Source organism: Mesitornis unicolor, unplaced genomic scaffold (genome assembly GCF_000695765.1).
Source record: "Mesitornis unicolor isolate BGI_N332 unplaced genomic scaffold, ASM69576v1 scaffold2396, whole genome shotgun sequence".
Classification (NCBI taxonomy): domain Eukaryota; kingdom Metazoa; phylum Chordata; class Aves; order Mesitornithiformes; family Mesitornithidae; genus Mesitornis; species Mesitornis unicolor.
Genome location: NW_010188690.1, coordinates 60,665 through 78,186, shown reverse-complemented (window position 1 = coordinate 78,186; position 17,522 = coordinate 60,665). Strand labels below are relative to the sequence as shown.

At 37.4% G+C, this 17,522-nt stretch overlaps 1 protein-coding gene across 1 annotated transcript in view; it reads left to right on the top strand.

The window, feature by feature from the left end:
• MMS22L (MMS22-like, DNA repair protein) overlaps positions 1-17,522 on the top strand; it is a 91,501-nt gene that overhangs the window by 14,209 nt on the left and 59,770 nt on the right. Inside the window, 5 exon segments of the mRNA XM_010185800.1 lie at positions 3,184-3,297; positions 5,120-5,299; positions 10,085-10,147; positions 16,252-16,371; positions 16,785-17,011. Of these exon segments, the coding sequence (XP_010184102.1) occupies positions 3,184-3,297; positions 5,120-5,299; positions 10,085-10,147; positions 16,252-16,371; positions 16,785-17,011 (704 nt within the window).

Genomic DNA, 17,522 nt, shown 5'->3' with positions numbered 1-17,522 from the left:
GTACAAAGATGTGAGAAATGTAGTCCCCCTCTAACATGTTACTGTCTGGAGGGGGGGGTGTGTGGAATGGCTGTACTAGCATTTAATAACTGTTCTTTTAAACTATCTTTCTGTAGAGATCTCTGTTACCTTTTAAAATGAGTTTTGATCTATTAAATTATCAGGTAATACTGCAACCTCCTCCCCTGTCAAAAGACAAATAGGTGAGAGTAATTTTTTTTAAAGGAAGATTCAAATACTATCTGTTGACCATTGATGCTTTATGGTAGGCTCTGAAATGTCAGATGTTTAACTGGCAGATTCCTCATCATTCCACAGAGCCACAGGACAAAGAGAGAAGATTCTTTTGCCACCGTTTTTTCTTCAGCTCTCCCTAAGCTTGGGCCACACAGCTTGAACTAGTTCTATTTGAGATTCATTTCTGAAGTGGAGCTTGCACTAGAGCTGGGTAATAATTCTTCAGCTGGTGTCTCCTGTAGTATGCATTCATTGCCATAATCCAGTAATGGAAATAACATCCTTCAAAATTGTTAAAAACACATCTGATCACTGTAATAGGTGACACTGTCAGCTCATCAGTAAAATGTGTCATTAAGCTTTTGGCTGAGAATATTCAGAAGTGCACCTCTTAACATTTGTGGATATCCTTGGAAGGAGGGACATAAACTAATCCTTCAGACTCATGTTTTCGGATCTGTTTCTTGGGCAGCTCTGCTATCAAGACGCTTGACTTGGGTCATGTACTGAGCCCATTGTGCTCTGAGATATGTTTGGCAGAGAAATATATCTCCTTAGATATCTTCTTTCTATTTTCAGTAACGTATCTCTGGCACCAGAGCTCTATTGTGCCAACAGTACCACCATCTGAGGTTAAAACCATTCTTACCAAGATACTGAACTCAGGATGCTGCAAGAGGAAATCCAGACTTATCTCTGAAGAAAGCAGTGTCTTGGTTATCCTTAGTCTAACCTGTATCTGTATGTGTTTTGCTTTGGTACTACTAGCCTGGCTCTATCCTGGACAGATACTGCACATCTCCTGCAGAAGAGATCCTTCTGCCTTGTAGAGGAGCACAGTAGTAGATGCAAGTAGTAGATGAAGAAACCTAGTTGCTGCAAAAACTGATACTCCATGTAAGAGACCTGAAACTCACTTGTAAGATAGTTTGTATACATAATACTTCCATAAAATCTTCCAGTGTTATAGTGCATCTGTAATAAGTTTGCTCCTTTTTGAAGGATCTGTTTTGCTCTTAGGTGATGAGTCATTACTGGAGTATTTTTTGAGGAGCTTCAGTTTTGGGAAGTTAGTAGCTAATGAATTTTAGTAGTAACACTGATGTTCATTCTCAAGATAATACGTACATAAGATTAATTTGGTTGTTGAGAGATTCCCATAACAGATCTTTAAAAGTGGGAAGAGGCATAGGTACATGAAAAACTCTAAACAGCATATGTGGAATGTGAATAATAGAATTATTTTAAATATTTCAGTCTTGACCTCATGATGTTCTTAAATCGACTGTCAGGGACCACCCTGGCAATTTCATTGGGTAAGCAGGGTGCTCTATAGAGAGAGAAAACCAAATTATGTGTCAAACTTATAAATACTATAAATTTGTATTTATATAATTAAGTCTTCAGTATTTAAACCTGATTTGGACCTGTAAAACAATTGTAAACTATTATTCTAAAGGTAGATGATACATAAGTCTGTATCCGTATAGACTATTATACAGATTTGACACTATTGATGATATACTTGCTGTTCTAATTGTGAGAGTGTGGTTTTCGGTCGTTCACTCACTTTTGTAATGTCCCTTTCACACAGGTACTGTGTCATTGTGTATTTGATTTAATTTTTAATTTACACAATTAGGTTTCCAAATTCAGAAATTATTTTAAGTACCAGTGTGATTCAAGAATAGTTGTGTATGGACGGATCAGGAAGAGCATGAGGATATAAAAATTCAGGATTCATCTCATCACATCTAGGTGTCTAGGAGTTGGCTAAATCAGTCACCCTAAGTTCTTTTTATTGTCATGGAGGTATAGCAAGAGTTCTTCATTCTGCATCAAGTTAGATTAATTAGTCTCTCTAGGTGCCATTCTCCTCTAGTTGCCATAGGTCTAGTGTGCCATAGGTCGGTTATTCAGACTTGGACTACTCATTGTTTAGACACAAGTTGAGTGTGAGCTGCTTTGTCTTTCCTCCTTTCTTTCTGCGTTTCTGCCATTGTGTCCTTGCTGAAGGTAAAATGTGCTGAATTATGCTAGTTAAGCAAAGCTTTTCTCACTATTTTTACCACTTCTGAATATAGTTCAGTGGATTCATGGGTCATAAGACAGAGTAAGTAAAGTTTTGTCTGTACTATGATTATTTCAAATACAATGCTGGTAGGTCTTAAAAACATTAAAGCACACAGAGAATTTTTATGTATTTAGCACTTTTGCTGTTTTGCTTATTTTGTTTCACAATTCAGGGAATGTAAAACTGAAAGATGAATCACAAGAAGACTGCTTTGCATTTGAAATGCATCAGTCTGAGTGAATTTTGTTAAATATGGAATAGTAATCAAATAACGTACGTGACTTGAAATATGCTGTTTTCTGCATATTAAAAGAATGCCTTGCAGTAAATTTACCGAAAAGCAGATTTTGTGAAATGTTGTGGGAACATTAACATCCTCATGCCAACAAAAACATATTCTGCTAGCATTATGCGTAGTCATTAAGGATTTTTCAGTTAAAAATAACAACAATAATGGCTATTAAATCATTTGAAATCTTGTTCTTATCTTCCCAAGAACATTAAGAAAATCTAATAAATCATTTTCTTTTTTCCCTACTGCCAGACAACGGATCAGTATTTATTGCAATTCCTTTTCATTTAGGCCTCAGAATCCCATTTTCATTTGGTTAAATAATGTTTGAAAGTGGCTCAGAAGAATCTAAGAAATAGCACAACCTGTAACTTATGTAGAATTAGGAAACAGTCTTTGTATAAGAGAGGTATTTTGGATGTTAATGAGATAATGCACTTCCCAATATGTAATTTTAGATATATAGCTTAGCTGTAAAAAAAAATCCCAAACAACCAAAACCAGAGGAAACATTCATGTGTAAAGTGCAATTTCAAAAATAACTCTTCTCTGAATAACTGCATTGCATATTCTCTTTCAGGTGAGACCTTCTGAGGCTCTTACTAGTCACCACTATCCCTGTACCTGCATTAAAGAATTATGGATTCTACTTATTCAGCTGGTGGGCCACAGAAACAAAGGTTCTCACACAGAGGTAATGGGCAAATACAGTTTAATGTATGTGCATGTTACATATGCAGTACACTCACCAAATGTTCCCACATTGCCATGAGTGCATGAGTTCACATATCTGATGACAGAACTGAACTTCGTATTTGCTGTAGGAGGACTGTATGTGAACTGTGTTGCTTTAGACCGCTGTCTTGAATGTGCATCAAGTGCTGACTCTAGGTTCGCAGTGTACTCTTTGGCTATGACATAAGGTCCAGATAAGGAGTGCTCTTTGTGCTAAGGAAAGGAAAGCAAAGCAAAGGAACAGGCTGTGAAAATCTTATGGTAGAACAAAATAAACATCTTTACCATTTAAAAAAAAATATTTGTAATGTTTGTGTTGTGTCATGCAATGGTTCATCTCCAGGCATTAGAAACACTGGTACAGTCAAACCAATGATCCATCTAGCCCATGTTTCTGTCTTTGATACCCATACCTGGACTACCTATACATGAACAACCTGGATTTCATTTTTTAGTCTTGTAGCTGCAGACTTCTTTTGATGCCCCTTACGCTTTGATTGGAAGAACATGTGCTCCTTCCTTATACCAGCATAACTTTATATGTCTCTTCAGATTTTTTTTCTGACGTCTCCTACCTTCTGCCTTTTCTAGGCTGAAGAGTCTTACTGTATTCAGTCAGTCTTTTTATAGGCGCCATTCTCTGCTTGTGGTCCACTTTGTCACCCTTTTCTGAACCTTTTTCCATACTACTACACTCTGATTCAAATGGCAGAGTACCAGGACTGCATGCACTATTCCAAGTATAGGTTAGGTGACTTCATACATTGCATAAGGATGTTTTCTATTTTGTTCTTTTCCTTGCTAATATTTTCTAGTGTTTTGATTTTTCTTTCTTGACTGCTTCCTAGAATTGAGCTGATGTTTCTCCAAATGAATATTAAAAAGCGTCAAAATCCTTTGAAAGTTTTCTGAAGTGCTGTTTCTGAAAACCAAAGCTGCCATCTGCACAATGAGTACTCTTCATTTAGTACAGAATGAAGTACTTCACAGTAGAGTGTTTGTACTCACAGCTATTTACTCATTAATGACAACGGATGTAAAGGTGGACAACCCAAGTGAAACTTTGTTAACATTCAGTGTTTGCAGTAGCATTAACACTTTGAAGCATAAGTTAGGATCAGGACCCAGCTAAGGTGGGTGAAATACAAGTGCAAAGTCCCAGAAAGTTTCTGTATAATTAGGGAAGATAGGCACAGGCTGTGAGAAGTAATATTGTGGTATAGACAGGGATCTGAGCAAAAGAGAATGAATCATTTTTTCAGTGCTGGAACAGGCTTGGAACAAAAAAAGAGAATTTGAACTTCAGTTTTCTGTTTTTCAGACTGATTCTCTACCACCTACTACTATATCCCTCTTGGTTAGGTTAGTTTGGCACTGGAAGTTTTTTAAAAATCTATTATAAAAAGTCGTCATTAAAGAACTCTAATCTCTTGGGATTGTTGGTGCACCATCCTGTCTGCATGTTGTCACTCCATCAGTTTGTAATTTTGCCTGTGAACACCATGTTCTTCCTTGTGACCAAAGCTTGTCCTTTAACATTGCTTTCTTCACATTGCATTTTTCTTTCACATTGCATTTGAGAGATGACGTTCTAAAGTAGCTCCACATTTTCTCTGGTAACACTGAGCACTGGAATTTTTTTGTTATTTTCTTTAAATGACTGTCATTTTGCTTGTTCTCTATAAAAACAAATTAATTAATAGGACAGTATTGCAGAGAAAATTATTGACATAGGCTTTGTTATTTGACTCAGTTCAAATTTACTTTTGCATTTTCTACAGTGTTTCTGGAGCTTGGTGAACAAAACTCTAAAAAATATCTTTGAAAAGCCAAGCAGTCCTGAAAGGATGTCTGGTTTTGAAACAATCCAGTGTAAAGACCCATTGAGTTTTAGCTGGTGGATTATTACTCATCTAGCATCACTCTACCAATTTGACCGTAATGGAAATCTAGAAGAAAAGGTATGGTTTTTTTCTAAATACCTGAAAGTTACTACAATTTATTTGGGTCTCTAACTTTGCTTGGTTATTTTTGTTGACAGAAGACAATTCACTTTGGAATAAAGGAATTTTCACACTCCATACAAAAAATAGTCCTTTAAGGTTGGTGGTGTTAAGGTGTGCTTTGTACAAGTCAGTAAACATTCCACGAGCCCCTGGTTTATTCATGTTATATACCAGATATTCAGTAGATTACCATATTAGGGAAACTTGAAATATCCCAACTAGTTAGTAGCACATATACTTAAATGATGTGGCATATGTTTTAAGACTGCCTGCAGCATAAATGCTTCACTGGGTTTGTTATTTTAGGAGCTGAACACATCAGCTTGTATGGTATGAAGCATAAACCTCAAACATTGACTGTGTAATTGTTAATGTCACATTTTTGTTTGTTTATATTTAAAGTGGTAGCTCTGCTCTGGATACATTTCAGTCTGTCTAGTTGCATTCCCTTTGCATCAGAGCAGTGGCATGATGAGGTGCATATACATTTCTGTATACAGCTTAATTAAGCTTACGATGATTTCTGATTCGTTAGAGGACTTGATGAATGTGGTGTGCTTATGCTCCTGCTTGCAGTTTGACTGATCCTTTAGGATGCTGTGGCAGGCTCTCATTGTCATGGGGTTCGGTCTTTTCTGATAGTACCATGGCAAAATGAAGCAACTTCTTACACATTCATGCAGTGCAAAACTGCAGAGCACATCTGATTGTTACGCTGAGGGTTGTCTCAAGCTTCCCTTGCCTTTGCCCCATCACTATGGTAGTGAGGGAGGACCATAGTCCGTGGTGTATTTCAGAGGGACATTGTGAAGACAGAATTTCTTCACTCTCTGCTTATTAAAGAAACTGAGATGGAGAGAAAAGGCTATTCCCAGGTTGAATACAGAAACCACTGTGAAGCGGACATTTATCCTGGGTTTCTTATATTTTATGCCCTAATCAAAATGCAGTGATACTGTTTACTTTGATCATTGGATTTTTTTCCTGTCTCTCATACTGATACATACTATGTATTTAGCCTCGTGAGAGATTATTTTTTGCCCCAGGCACTGTATTATTTAAATAAGCCAAACAGATGTAGAATGGAAAAGAGGATTCCTGTTGTTCTTATTTTAAAGTAGGAATCTGAGACACAGTGACAGGAAGTGACTTGCCCAAGATTAAATAATATTTTTTTCCTTAGAGCTCACTTGGGAGAAGAGAATTTCCAAGTCTCGATTTGTAAATCATAAGACCATCATGTGCACGCTCCTCTTGATGTTTCCAGTAGTCTTTTTGTTCAAACTGTTAGCTGTGCTTCACATTTCTCTGTGGCTGTGAGCTTCTCCAAGGATCCCTGTTTTGGTAAATGCCATGGGTGCTTACAAAAGATCTGTCAGTAACAACAACGCCTCTTCAGACACCACAAGGATGTAATCAGTCATAGACAGTCGACGGTAACCATTTCTTTAGCCACTCCCCTCCATTGCATTCAGCCTGAAACATTCTTTGAATGTTATATGATAAAATAGCCTGTGATATAAATTTGTGAAGTCAGTGGAATTACATCAGGGCTGTAGTTCTGTTTTGTTGGTTAAACACCTGATGCGATAGCTTCATGACACATGCTTTCTTTTAATTAACTGTGATCAGAGGTGGGAGGGTGATGTGTCACAGTGATGGTTATTCATGTGCTCTGTAGCAAAAATTGCCTCTAAGCCTATGTCATCTGTGGAAGATTTTCAGTTTTTTAATGTGGTCTGCATGGCCTTAAGGTTATTATGAAAGCTTTTAAAATTCTAAATAGGTTTCAGACTTGCTTCTTTCTATTTTTTCCCCTTTAGCTCATATAACGTAATTTCAAATATGCAATGATTCATCTATATATTGAATATATATTTCATACACATGAATCTATTTTTTTAAACTAGAAAATTTTGGCCAAGTTTCTTAGACTGTGTTCTGAGGAATGTACAGTACATGTCAGTTTCCATGACCCCACATTCCGGTCCCACTTCACTCTTCTGAAAAGCAGGATTTGTACATTTAAAGACCAAGTGGGACCTAATGAGAAAATATACTACTACTGAACATTGCAGGGGTCAATTTCAATATACTCTGTGCTAGGGAAATATAGGCAGAATTACTTGGGGCTAAGAATTCTTGCCTTTGAATAGAATAATCTGAAATGGCCACACGGCAAGATACGCAAACGTAGACTTCCAGCTGAGAAGTACAGTATGGCTCCTACAGGTAGTCAGCTGTTAGTCCTCGCAAAAGTTTCTTCCTGCAAACCCAGAGGGTCTCAGCTCAAGTTCTTGGTTTGAGCAGCACTTTTATGCACTGTAAGGTCTCCAGGTTCTGTTGATTTTAGGGGTGGAGGTAGGATGTTGTAAGCCAGCAGGTTTGGAGCAAGATGTAGATTCTATGCATTCTCTGACAAGGATGGGTTGTAAACAGTTGCCACACCATATTGCCAGTGTGTCGGGGAATAGTTAGGATGTAAATTTAGGGGGATTTGAATGAAACAAGTCTGTCAAAAGATAGAGACAATGGAGACTAAAGAAGAGAGAGAGCAGCAGGTGGTTGGTGTCATTCAGCCCTGACTCTGGGCTGAACCTGGGTGCACTCTTGTAATTAATTCTAGTCGGTGTCAGGAGTTTGCCTTAGATTACTCCAGGACCTTGTAAGGTGATCTGCATGCTGCAGATGAGCTGGAGTTTTGGCAATAAACACCTTTTGATTTAAATCATGTATCCTTGGACTATGGGAGTGATTAAAGCACATTCTAAGCAGGCTGATTGAGACATTTGGGGGTCTCATAGCCGTTTAGCGTGACACAGTAATATCTACTCATCTCTGATCTGGATTTTGAGCAGCTGGTTCGATTTACTTGGAGTCTGCAGTAGGACCATGCCAGTGTGTAGGTATTCACATAACATCAAGCTGTAAAATGCAGCGATCAAAATAAAACTGATGTAAATACCAGACAGAGCTGTCTGGGACTGTTGGTTGTGCGCTTCCTGGGTTTCACTTACTATTGAAGTGCTGCCTTTACTCCTTGGCCACTTGTTGATGCAGTAGCCTCTCCTGACAGGATGCCAGGTCTGGTTTCATGATACGGAGGCTTTGGCATCAATGACAGCTTAAGAAGTCCTGTTTGTCACCATTTGCATGATGTGCTCTCTGCTGTTCTGGCACAATTATTTGTGTCCCTGTTCTGTGACCTAGGTCAAGCCCTCTTTTTTTCATTCATTCTTTCTCCCCTAAAACTCTGGGTCGGTTCACTGATCTGGTTCACACTGTAACCCACAAACAGAACTACCAGAACAACTGAGCAGTTGCATGCCACTGCTGAGAGGGCAGGAGAGCAGCTGGCATGGTGAGGAGGAAGCAGCGGGAACACCTTAATTGATACTGCTCAGGTTCCTGAATCATGAAAACGCAGCTTCAGTGTCACTTTCTGCAGATCTGTCTTTCATTCACATCGGTTCCACGAACAGTCTACAGACTGCAACTTGCATTGGCAACCTTTCAGAATTCTCTTTTTCTTCTCATGCAAAAATGTAAAGCCACCAAGTAGTCAAGCTGTGTTACATAGGTATTAGTGCATCTTTTTAAAGAGTTCATCTTTAAAATTCTCTCAGTACTCTCTGGAGTTGTGTATTGAATTGTCACCAAGTCACAGCGTTAAGTAGGGTGATAAGTAGCAGAGGATGGAGCATGATGGTGTTGCTGCTGGAAAGTAGTCATATTTCAATTACTGAAGCATTAGATGCTCTTTATTGTAAACTCTATGTAGGCATTTAAAGGACAGATATCTGCAGAATAATTTACAACGCTTAACAGTTGTGACAGTGGAGGGAACGAGTAAGGACAGTGATGAAAGTACTATGTTCACACATCCAGTTATCTACACAAGCTATACACGTAACTGAGTGTATGAGATGATTTTTGCACCCTTTAGAATTGTAAGTATGTTGGTTTGGTTGCCTTTTATTTTTTTGCCTGGGATATAGTCTTAGTTGCAAAATCTTCTACCCTGTTCTTTCCTGCTTTGCTTAAATATACTTTTTTTTTTCCCCTCTTCCTTTTTAATAGCCTTTGCCATGCAACTTTTCTACTTCACTAGCATCATCTAGTTGATTCACATGCATAGTCATCTGTCCTCCCAAGCTGAAGAATATGAATTATGGGCCATATTTGACCTACCCTCTATTTTTTCTGTCTGTATAGGCCATTACTGTCTGGCCAACTCCTTATCAAATTGACCAAAACAATCCTTAATGTTTGACCTGGGTAAAATGGGCTAGAAGTGGTTTGTTTTTCTCATTGAACAAGAAAAACAAACAAAAAAAGAAAAGGTGAGTTTGTACCTTTTCTTCCTTCTTAGCCCTTCTATCTTCCTTTTTACAGAATGTTAAAGAAAGAAATTGTAAGATGCAATTTCTGCTTGCACTGATCAAAAATGTCTAAATATTTTGCTTCTTTAAGGCTAAGATTGCAATTGAGTCCCTTAAACCAGTTTAAATTGCATACTCTTTACTTTTGGGCCTTTATTTGTTTTTGAGGCCTAATTTTTAGGACAGGTATCGATTACATTCACAAAACAAAAAAGCTATTTTCAGTGATGACTACAGTGTGCTGTCATGAAATGAAATATTTCTGGAAATCTCTTGCCTGCTTCTTTTCCTGTTGTTAAATAATGATTCTTGTGAGTAGTACAAATACTATTTCATGCTGATAATCATTATTTTTCAGAAACATAAGGAATCCAATTGGAAATTTGTGGAAGAACTGCTTAAAAAATCCACTGATGCTCAAGTAAGTGTGTGAAGGAAGAAGTAATGAACAAGGAAAGTGTCAGGGACGTTTTCAGAAAAAGACAGTGCATGAAAGAAAGTCCAACTAACAAGTGTATTTTTGGAATTCTAGTGTTTTTATCACAGGTAAATGAACATCCTTGATGTAGCTGAACTATGGCAGTATACAGTTCCCTCCTTGTTAGCAGTTACACTTTCTTTAAAGTGGTTGTGCTTGATGCTAAACTGTCAGGTAAAGGAAAAAGATAATTATCCTGGAAGGGTAGGTATATGGCTACTCACACAAGATGTATTCAGAATATGAACTGGATGCTTAGAAAATACAAACCAGATACTGACTGTAAGGATATCAAGTTGAGGAGACATGATGAGGGAGATAGTCGGTTGCATTGGAAATTCAGCTATATCCTCATCACAGCAGGAAGGTGACTTGCCTTGCTGAGCAATTTGTCTTACAGGCTTGAATCAAACTCTTGCTGATAAGGTTCTAGTTTCTGAGCACTCATTTCCTACCTTATCATTTTTCTTTCTGCAGAACTGTTAATGCAATGCTTCATGGCCCAGAGGTCAGAATTGACCTCCTTTTAAAAGGCTTTTAAATATGCTGTTCATCACGTTTTAAAACATGTTACGTTGCAGCTCTGTACATTTGTTCAGAAGTTGCATGGTACAAATTGCAAACGCTGTAACAGCAACACCTATAAAAAGAATTTCTTTAATTTGTGTATGCTTAAAATGAGAATAAACATGTTTATGTTTTTATTTGGTCTCAGATGAAATTTAAAAAATTCTAAAAAATCTGCTGTTGAAAGCAGAAGAGGAATCAGTTCTTTTTTCTTACTCTTACTGTCTTGCTCATGCAGTAGCAATAGCTGTGGTTGAAGCTGGAGTACAGAACAATACTTGTTACAACTACCTTTTTTACCAAAAAATATTCTGTAGTTGTTAAGATAGCTAAAACAATAGGTAGGGTATTAAAAAGTTGAAAATTCAAGCTATACATCAACTTTTAATATTTGTTTGTGTAGCCTTTCAGCTTAAAAGGTTAACTCTTAAATAATATCACAGTATATAACTGAATACATAGACTGTGCATATACATTAAAAATACAGCAATGACCTCACTTATTGGATGCTTTCCATTTTGTGAGAGAAACAGGAGAGATTTAGGTGAGATAAGAGGGATAAAAACTGAGTTGCTTATTAGCCACATGTATGTATTAGCCATCTTCTGTATGTCAGCAACCTGAGAAACAGTAAGAGGACACTTGTAGTTACATGTTTCTTAAATATATTCCTCTTGTGAATGTTTGTTATTTTGGATAAAGATTACTCTGAAGTTGAATGCAGGTAAAATATACAGCTTTTGGATGCTTCTGTTGGACAAGTATTGAATTGTAGACAGTTTAGAAAGGCAGCTAGGTGGCCAAGTTCAGAAGATTTGAATAATGAGTTGATCATGACACAGTAATATGAAGCAAGTATTTGTTTTAATTTCCAAAGGCAACCACTGTTAGAATTAAAACAGACTCTCATTTGCCAAGGATATGTTTGCAACTATTACCAACCATCTAAGGAGCCATCTAATTTATTTCCTTTTTTTTTTCATTTGTTCATTTATTTTTATTGCATTATGGAGTTAGGTGCTTGTAGTCAACGCTCCTTGGAGAGCATCAGTCCCTGTATGTGCATGCATACCAGCCTTCTTGAAAGTGTCTAGGAAGGAGATTTTCTTTTGATGATACTGCTCACTAACACTTGGCCTGATTTTGTTAATAGATCCTACCTGAGCCATATACCCTCTGTTATCTATACTACAGATGCTGTGCAGAATATGTTAGAAGAAAGGATAGTGTTGAATCACTCATTTGCAAATGAGGAATCATTTGTGGGAATTAGTGGTTAGAAACTTCCTTTTTAAGTATATGGGAGCTAAAAAATTAATCATGTTAAATATGTAGTGTGTCGATCAACCTCATAATCCACTTGTGCTTGTTGCTCCCTAGAATCACAGAATCAGAGAGTGGTTTGGGTTGGAAGGGTCCTTAAAACTCATCCAGTCCAACGCCTGCCATGGGCAGGGACACCTCCCACCAGACCAGGTTGCCCAAAGCCCTGTCCAACCTGGCCCTGAGCACTTCCAGGGAGGAGGAGACACCCACCACTTCGAAAGCTTCTAGACTATACATGTTCAGATGGAGAATAGGAATATACAAAGGATTGAGGGGGAGAAATGGAGATGGAATAAAGTATGCCTAGTTTTGTGTGTTCAAAAACATCTGAACAAGGTGCAGCTCTTACATCTCTAATGTAAGTTGATAATCTCTCTCTTACCACTAACTGTTAATTACTCTTCATGTGATCTTCAATTTCTATGTTGTGAAAAGATTATTTAATAGGGATTGCAACAGACGTAGGTTTTGAGGGTAAGGGAGCATCATGAAAGTATAGAACATGTCACCTTTGATGATGAATCAGCAGAAGCTGGAGTTAGCTTTAACATCCTTAGAACTGCTAAGTCTTGGGATGACAAATTACTTATCAGTGGTAATCCTGCAGAATTTGGTAATTTCAGTAAAAACTGTTGAGTTTAGTGATCCTCAGTGCAGAGAGGGCAGCCCTCATGAGGGCAGCAGAGAGCCTGAGCCACTTCGATCCTGCAATATGTCTGATTTTGGGGGTGATAAAGGCTTACTGAGGAAGGTGTCCCGTGGCTGGGTGAAGGTAGCAGAGTGCTGCAGTCTCCAGGTAGAAACTCCTTTATAAGCTTGTAGTAAGCCTGCTTCTGAACAAGGAAGAGATGTGAAGGTACTGTTCAGGTTAGGAGACCAATGGAGATGGGAAGCAAAAATACTCTTATTTGTGAGCTGTAAATAAAGATAGGAGCAATAATGTATACATGGACAAGTGTAGAGTCCTGCTTTCTGGAATATGTCCTTTTGGCTTCACACAGCTGTCAGACCAGTGAGTCTCTCAGCCAGGAACTGCTTCCTTTTCTTATAATTCTTGATGGATGGAGTTGAAGACAATGTCTTGTGTGAAAGATATCCCATCTGTGTCACAAAAAAGGACATTTATGGGGAAAGTAGTTACATGAGGTAACAGGTAGGTACTCCTGTTGTAATTTGGAATTCTGTTACTGAGCTAATGACAAAAGTAGAGCTGGTTTACAATTCTATTTGTACTGCAAAATGAAAATTGTAGTAGGAATATTAACATAACTGTATTTGTATACTAGGTGACATCAAACTGACTAAATTTATGGATTGTCAGTGTAAGATGAATTTGTGTTTACAAAGTTTTATTGTAAGTGAGAATCAAAAGCTTTTTTGTTCATAAGAACTAATAGCAGTCTGTCTTATTAGCCTTTTCTCACTTTAGAAAATAAGTGCTTCATGTTGTTTCATTTCTGCCTCAATTTTGTTATACCTTAACTGTATTTTTTGTTTAATTCTACTCTAAAAGAGATACGGAAGTATTTGTTGGAGTTCTAGGAAACCAATTTTGTTACTACAGTAGGAGGTCATAAGAGAAAAGTGTTGTGTTTAGATAGTACTATCATTTTGATAGTATCTGGTGTTCCTCCCTTCTGCGATAAATTAAAAGCTGACTACCTCAAGAGTTCTGATAGTATTTCCAGCAGTGCAAGAGACTATTTTAAGCAAAAGAGCAAGGAGAGAATCCATTAATCCCAGGGATATTTGAAGTCCAGAGAACTCTTTCATATTAAATTTGAGATAAAGCCTTCAGTGCTATCTTGGTTTTGGAAGCTGTTCTAAAACTATTGTTGGACAGATAAATAATGGTTGAAATTGAAGCTGCTCACAATAGCATGTTTATTGTTGAATTAATTTAACTGAAGCAGTCATTGTTTGTTAAATTAGATTCTAAACATAATCCTGTGCACAAGTTACAGCTTTAAGACTAAGCACTCTCTTTCTAAAGAGAGTGTGTTTTGGTTTGTTTGGGGTTTTTTTAATATCTTTCATAACTAGGTAGATCTCTAGAGAAATAGATACATTCACCTGCAGTTTTTTGTTTTGTATCAAGACTCTTGCTCTTATTCATAAAAAAAAAAGCAGCTGATGAAAGTGGCTGTGGTTCTGTCCCTTTTTTTGTGTAAGATTGTTATTTTCGGAAGAAGTACTGATTTGATAGTTACAGTTATGCCATATATAAAAACTGTACTTGAGAATCACCTTTCATTTGTGTGCACTTTTATTATCTTTGAACTGTTATTCTGTGCATCTTTCACTGAGTTTCTTGAAGAGTTTCTTTTCTATTTCAGTGTTTTTCATATATTTTTATACGTAATACTTTGAATATGGAATTTTCTGTTACAACTGAAAATGCCTTTTCAACTTTCAGGTTGTTTTAGGAATGTAACACTGTAGAAGCCATATGCCCTACATTAATTGTTCATGAGGGGAGAAGACAGACGTGATTAGAAGTTATTGTAGATGATTGGTGAAATTGTTTACAGTGTTCTGATAAAGTGTAGAAAATAATATTTTCCACGTGAATGTATAGCCAGGTAGAGATAAGTTGATGAGTTAACTCAGTAATGCTTTGTGTAGCACTGAAAACAGGAAACAAAGCAGCTCTAAGACATAGTAAGCCATAGGAAGTAGCACTGTGGGTAAGAGCAGAAGGCCTGCTCTTCCAGTAACTGGTGCTTGATGAAAGACTTTTAAAACAACAGCAAATGAACAAACAACCCCTTGACAAAAAAACAGAAAAACCCCCAACAAAATGCAACACCACCTAATGATATATTTTTCCATCACCTGGCATCAGTTATTTTATGTATTTATTTATTTGGTTTTATTTAGGCATTTTTTGAGCTGAGTGATATTTGGACATAATTCAGGACGTAGCGCTGTAATTGAAACTGAAGGGGATAATTTGGTTTCCTTCATTGCCCTTTCTGGGGCTATGATTTTGAGTCATAAAAATAATCTGGCATATTTTTTATTCTTCTTACCCCTTTTATTCCTCTCTAGCTTATTTTATGCCGTTAGAAGTTGCAGGCCTGCATAGTGATTAGATGTATCTGAAAGCTAGAAGTAGATCTGGCGTTTCTCTCGTCACACAACAAGTTCGCTACTGTCCCAGGGATGTGTTAGACTTAAACGTGTAAAAACCTTTCCTTAACACAAACTACACACAAGCTGGCCCACTAAACCACTTTTACAGTCACTGGAGACAATAAAGCCCTTCCATGGTTTATCATCATATACTTGGATGTCTGAAGTAGGCTGGATTAAACATGTGGTTTCAGTCTGAGCATGGAGCTCCTAATATGCTAGCTCTGATGCAAGTCCAGTTTTACTGACATCAAAAGCTGAATGAGATTAATTCCACACTCAGTATCCCACAGATACAACCTGAATACTTCACTGTGTTCAGATTGTTTGGAATTTCCATTTTTTTTCCTATGAGCTTGCTTTTGTGTGCAAAATTTGAAACTGATGAATATGAAAAATTTGGTGTGGCATGGGAAGCTTTTTGTCTTTTTTTTTTTTTTCTGGCGTTCAGAGACTTATTTGCCCTTGATTTAGAGTTGTCTGGGATGTTAGCAATATAGCCATGTTGCAGAGGTTTGCAAAGGAAGCTGATTCACGACGAAAAGATCTCGTCTGGAATGTTCTAAGGAGAAACATAAGCTATCAGATAGTTGCACCTTCCCTCTGTATCAGTGATGAATGGACTTCCCTTTGGACTTACATTTCAAAAGGGCTTAAGCTCCTGCGTTCAGTGTAAATAATGCTCCATTTACTGTTTGGTGAGGTTCTATACCATGCAGTCATGTTTCCCCATAGGCTCACAGTATTGAATTGGCTGATATCTTAATATGTCTACAACTCTGTGGATGCTTGAAACAGTGCATGATGAACTGTTCTACTGGCTGAATTGCAAGAAGCAATTGTCAGCTTTTATCTTCTAATTCATCGCTTGTATTAGCAGATGAATTTACTCAACATTATATAATTTAAAATAATTTTTATATTAGGAAATTGTTGTTAATAGTCTGGTACTGTTGGATTTATGTGCAGACAAGGTGATACTCCCTTTCTACAATGAACTTTTTATTCCCTTTTCAAGACTGGTGTGTTAGAGGAACACTTACGAATGCATCTTCAGTGCTGTTTGACTTTGTGTAGTTTCTGGGACTTGAACCTATCTATTGTCACCATACTCTGGGATTATTACAGCAAGAACCTGGTAAGTAGATGAATAATAAAAATGTAGAATTGCATGTGGACCATCCTTGATTTTTAGCAATTAGTTCTGATTCTCCGCTAGCCAAGCACTTTTGTAAAACTGACTGGTCAATGGTACTATTCCTAAAGCTGCCGTATTTGTTTAAGAAATTAGGTTTAAATATATGTTATAGTCCATTACATTGTGTCACAATAGAATGAATTATAATATATTTTTACTCTTAATTTTTATGAGGACTACAGATTTTAAGATCTTGTAAAAACACTTTGCACATAGTTACAGCGCATTTTTATTTTTTGAGTTGTGGTAGGAACATGTCCTTTTGTTTGTGTGAAGGATTGCATCTTACTGCCTTTGGAATATTAACATTTATTGTTACTTATTATCTTTTCTGGTTTCATTTATTCTTTTAGAACAGTTGCTTTACTGTTCCTTGGCTTGGTCTGAAGGGTCTGGCAAATATTAGCAAAACTTCTTTGTCAATGCTTGAGTTGGTGAAAAGCTGCTGTTGTGAACAGCAGATCCCCGCCCTGTACAACTCCCACAACAGTTACTTAATTTTTCTCAGCATTTTGGCATGGATGATGAAAGAAGAGGCAGAGAAGAGTGGTGTGCATCCTTGGAAACAAATTAAAGGACGGTATGACTTCCGTTTAGTTTGTCTCATGTGGTAAGAGGTCTGGTCAGTCAGACTGCATGGCCCTTCCAGCCACAGCCCAAAGCAAGGGGGGACTCCTGAGAAAGTGAAGAGGATGCGGGATCCAGGGTGGTTCATAATTTGAGGAAGGCAGTTGTTCCCTGGAGGTTTTGTTGCCAGCTGAGGCTGTGACAGTGCCCAAGAGCTGGGTCCAAGAATCACCTTGGCATCCATATTACTTCATCCCACAGGCCAGGAATTTGGTACGCTGGCAACCTATGCAGTGGTAAAACCCTATTGCCAGACAGGTAACGCAATTAAAACACAGTAATTATGTCTGAGCTGTGTGTAAGCCATGTGTTGTCCAAGAACATGGAGTCTGGTTCTTGCTAGGTCTGCAATATCATTTATATTTCTATTTTCTTTTTCATGGTTTCCTAAATTTCACACAGTATTTTTTGTGAGGGTGTTAATTTTTCATATAATTTTGAAACATAAATTACCATACCTCTTA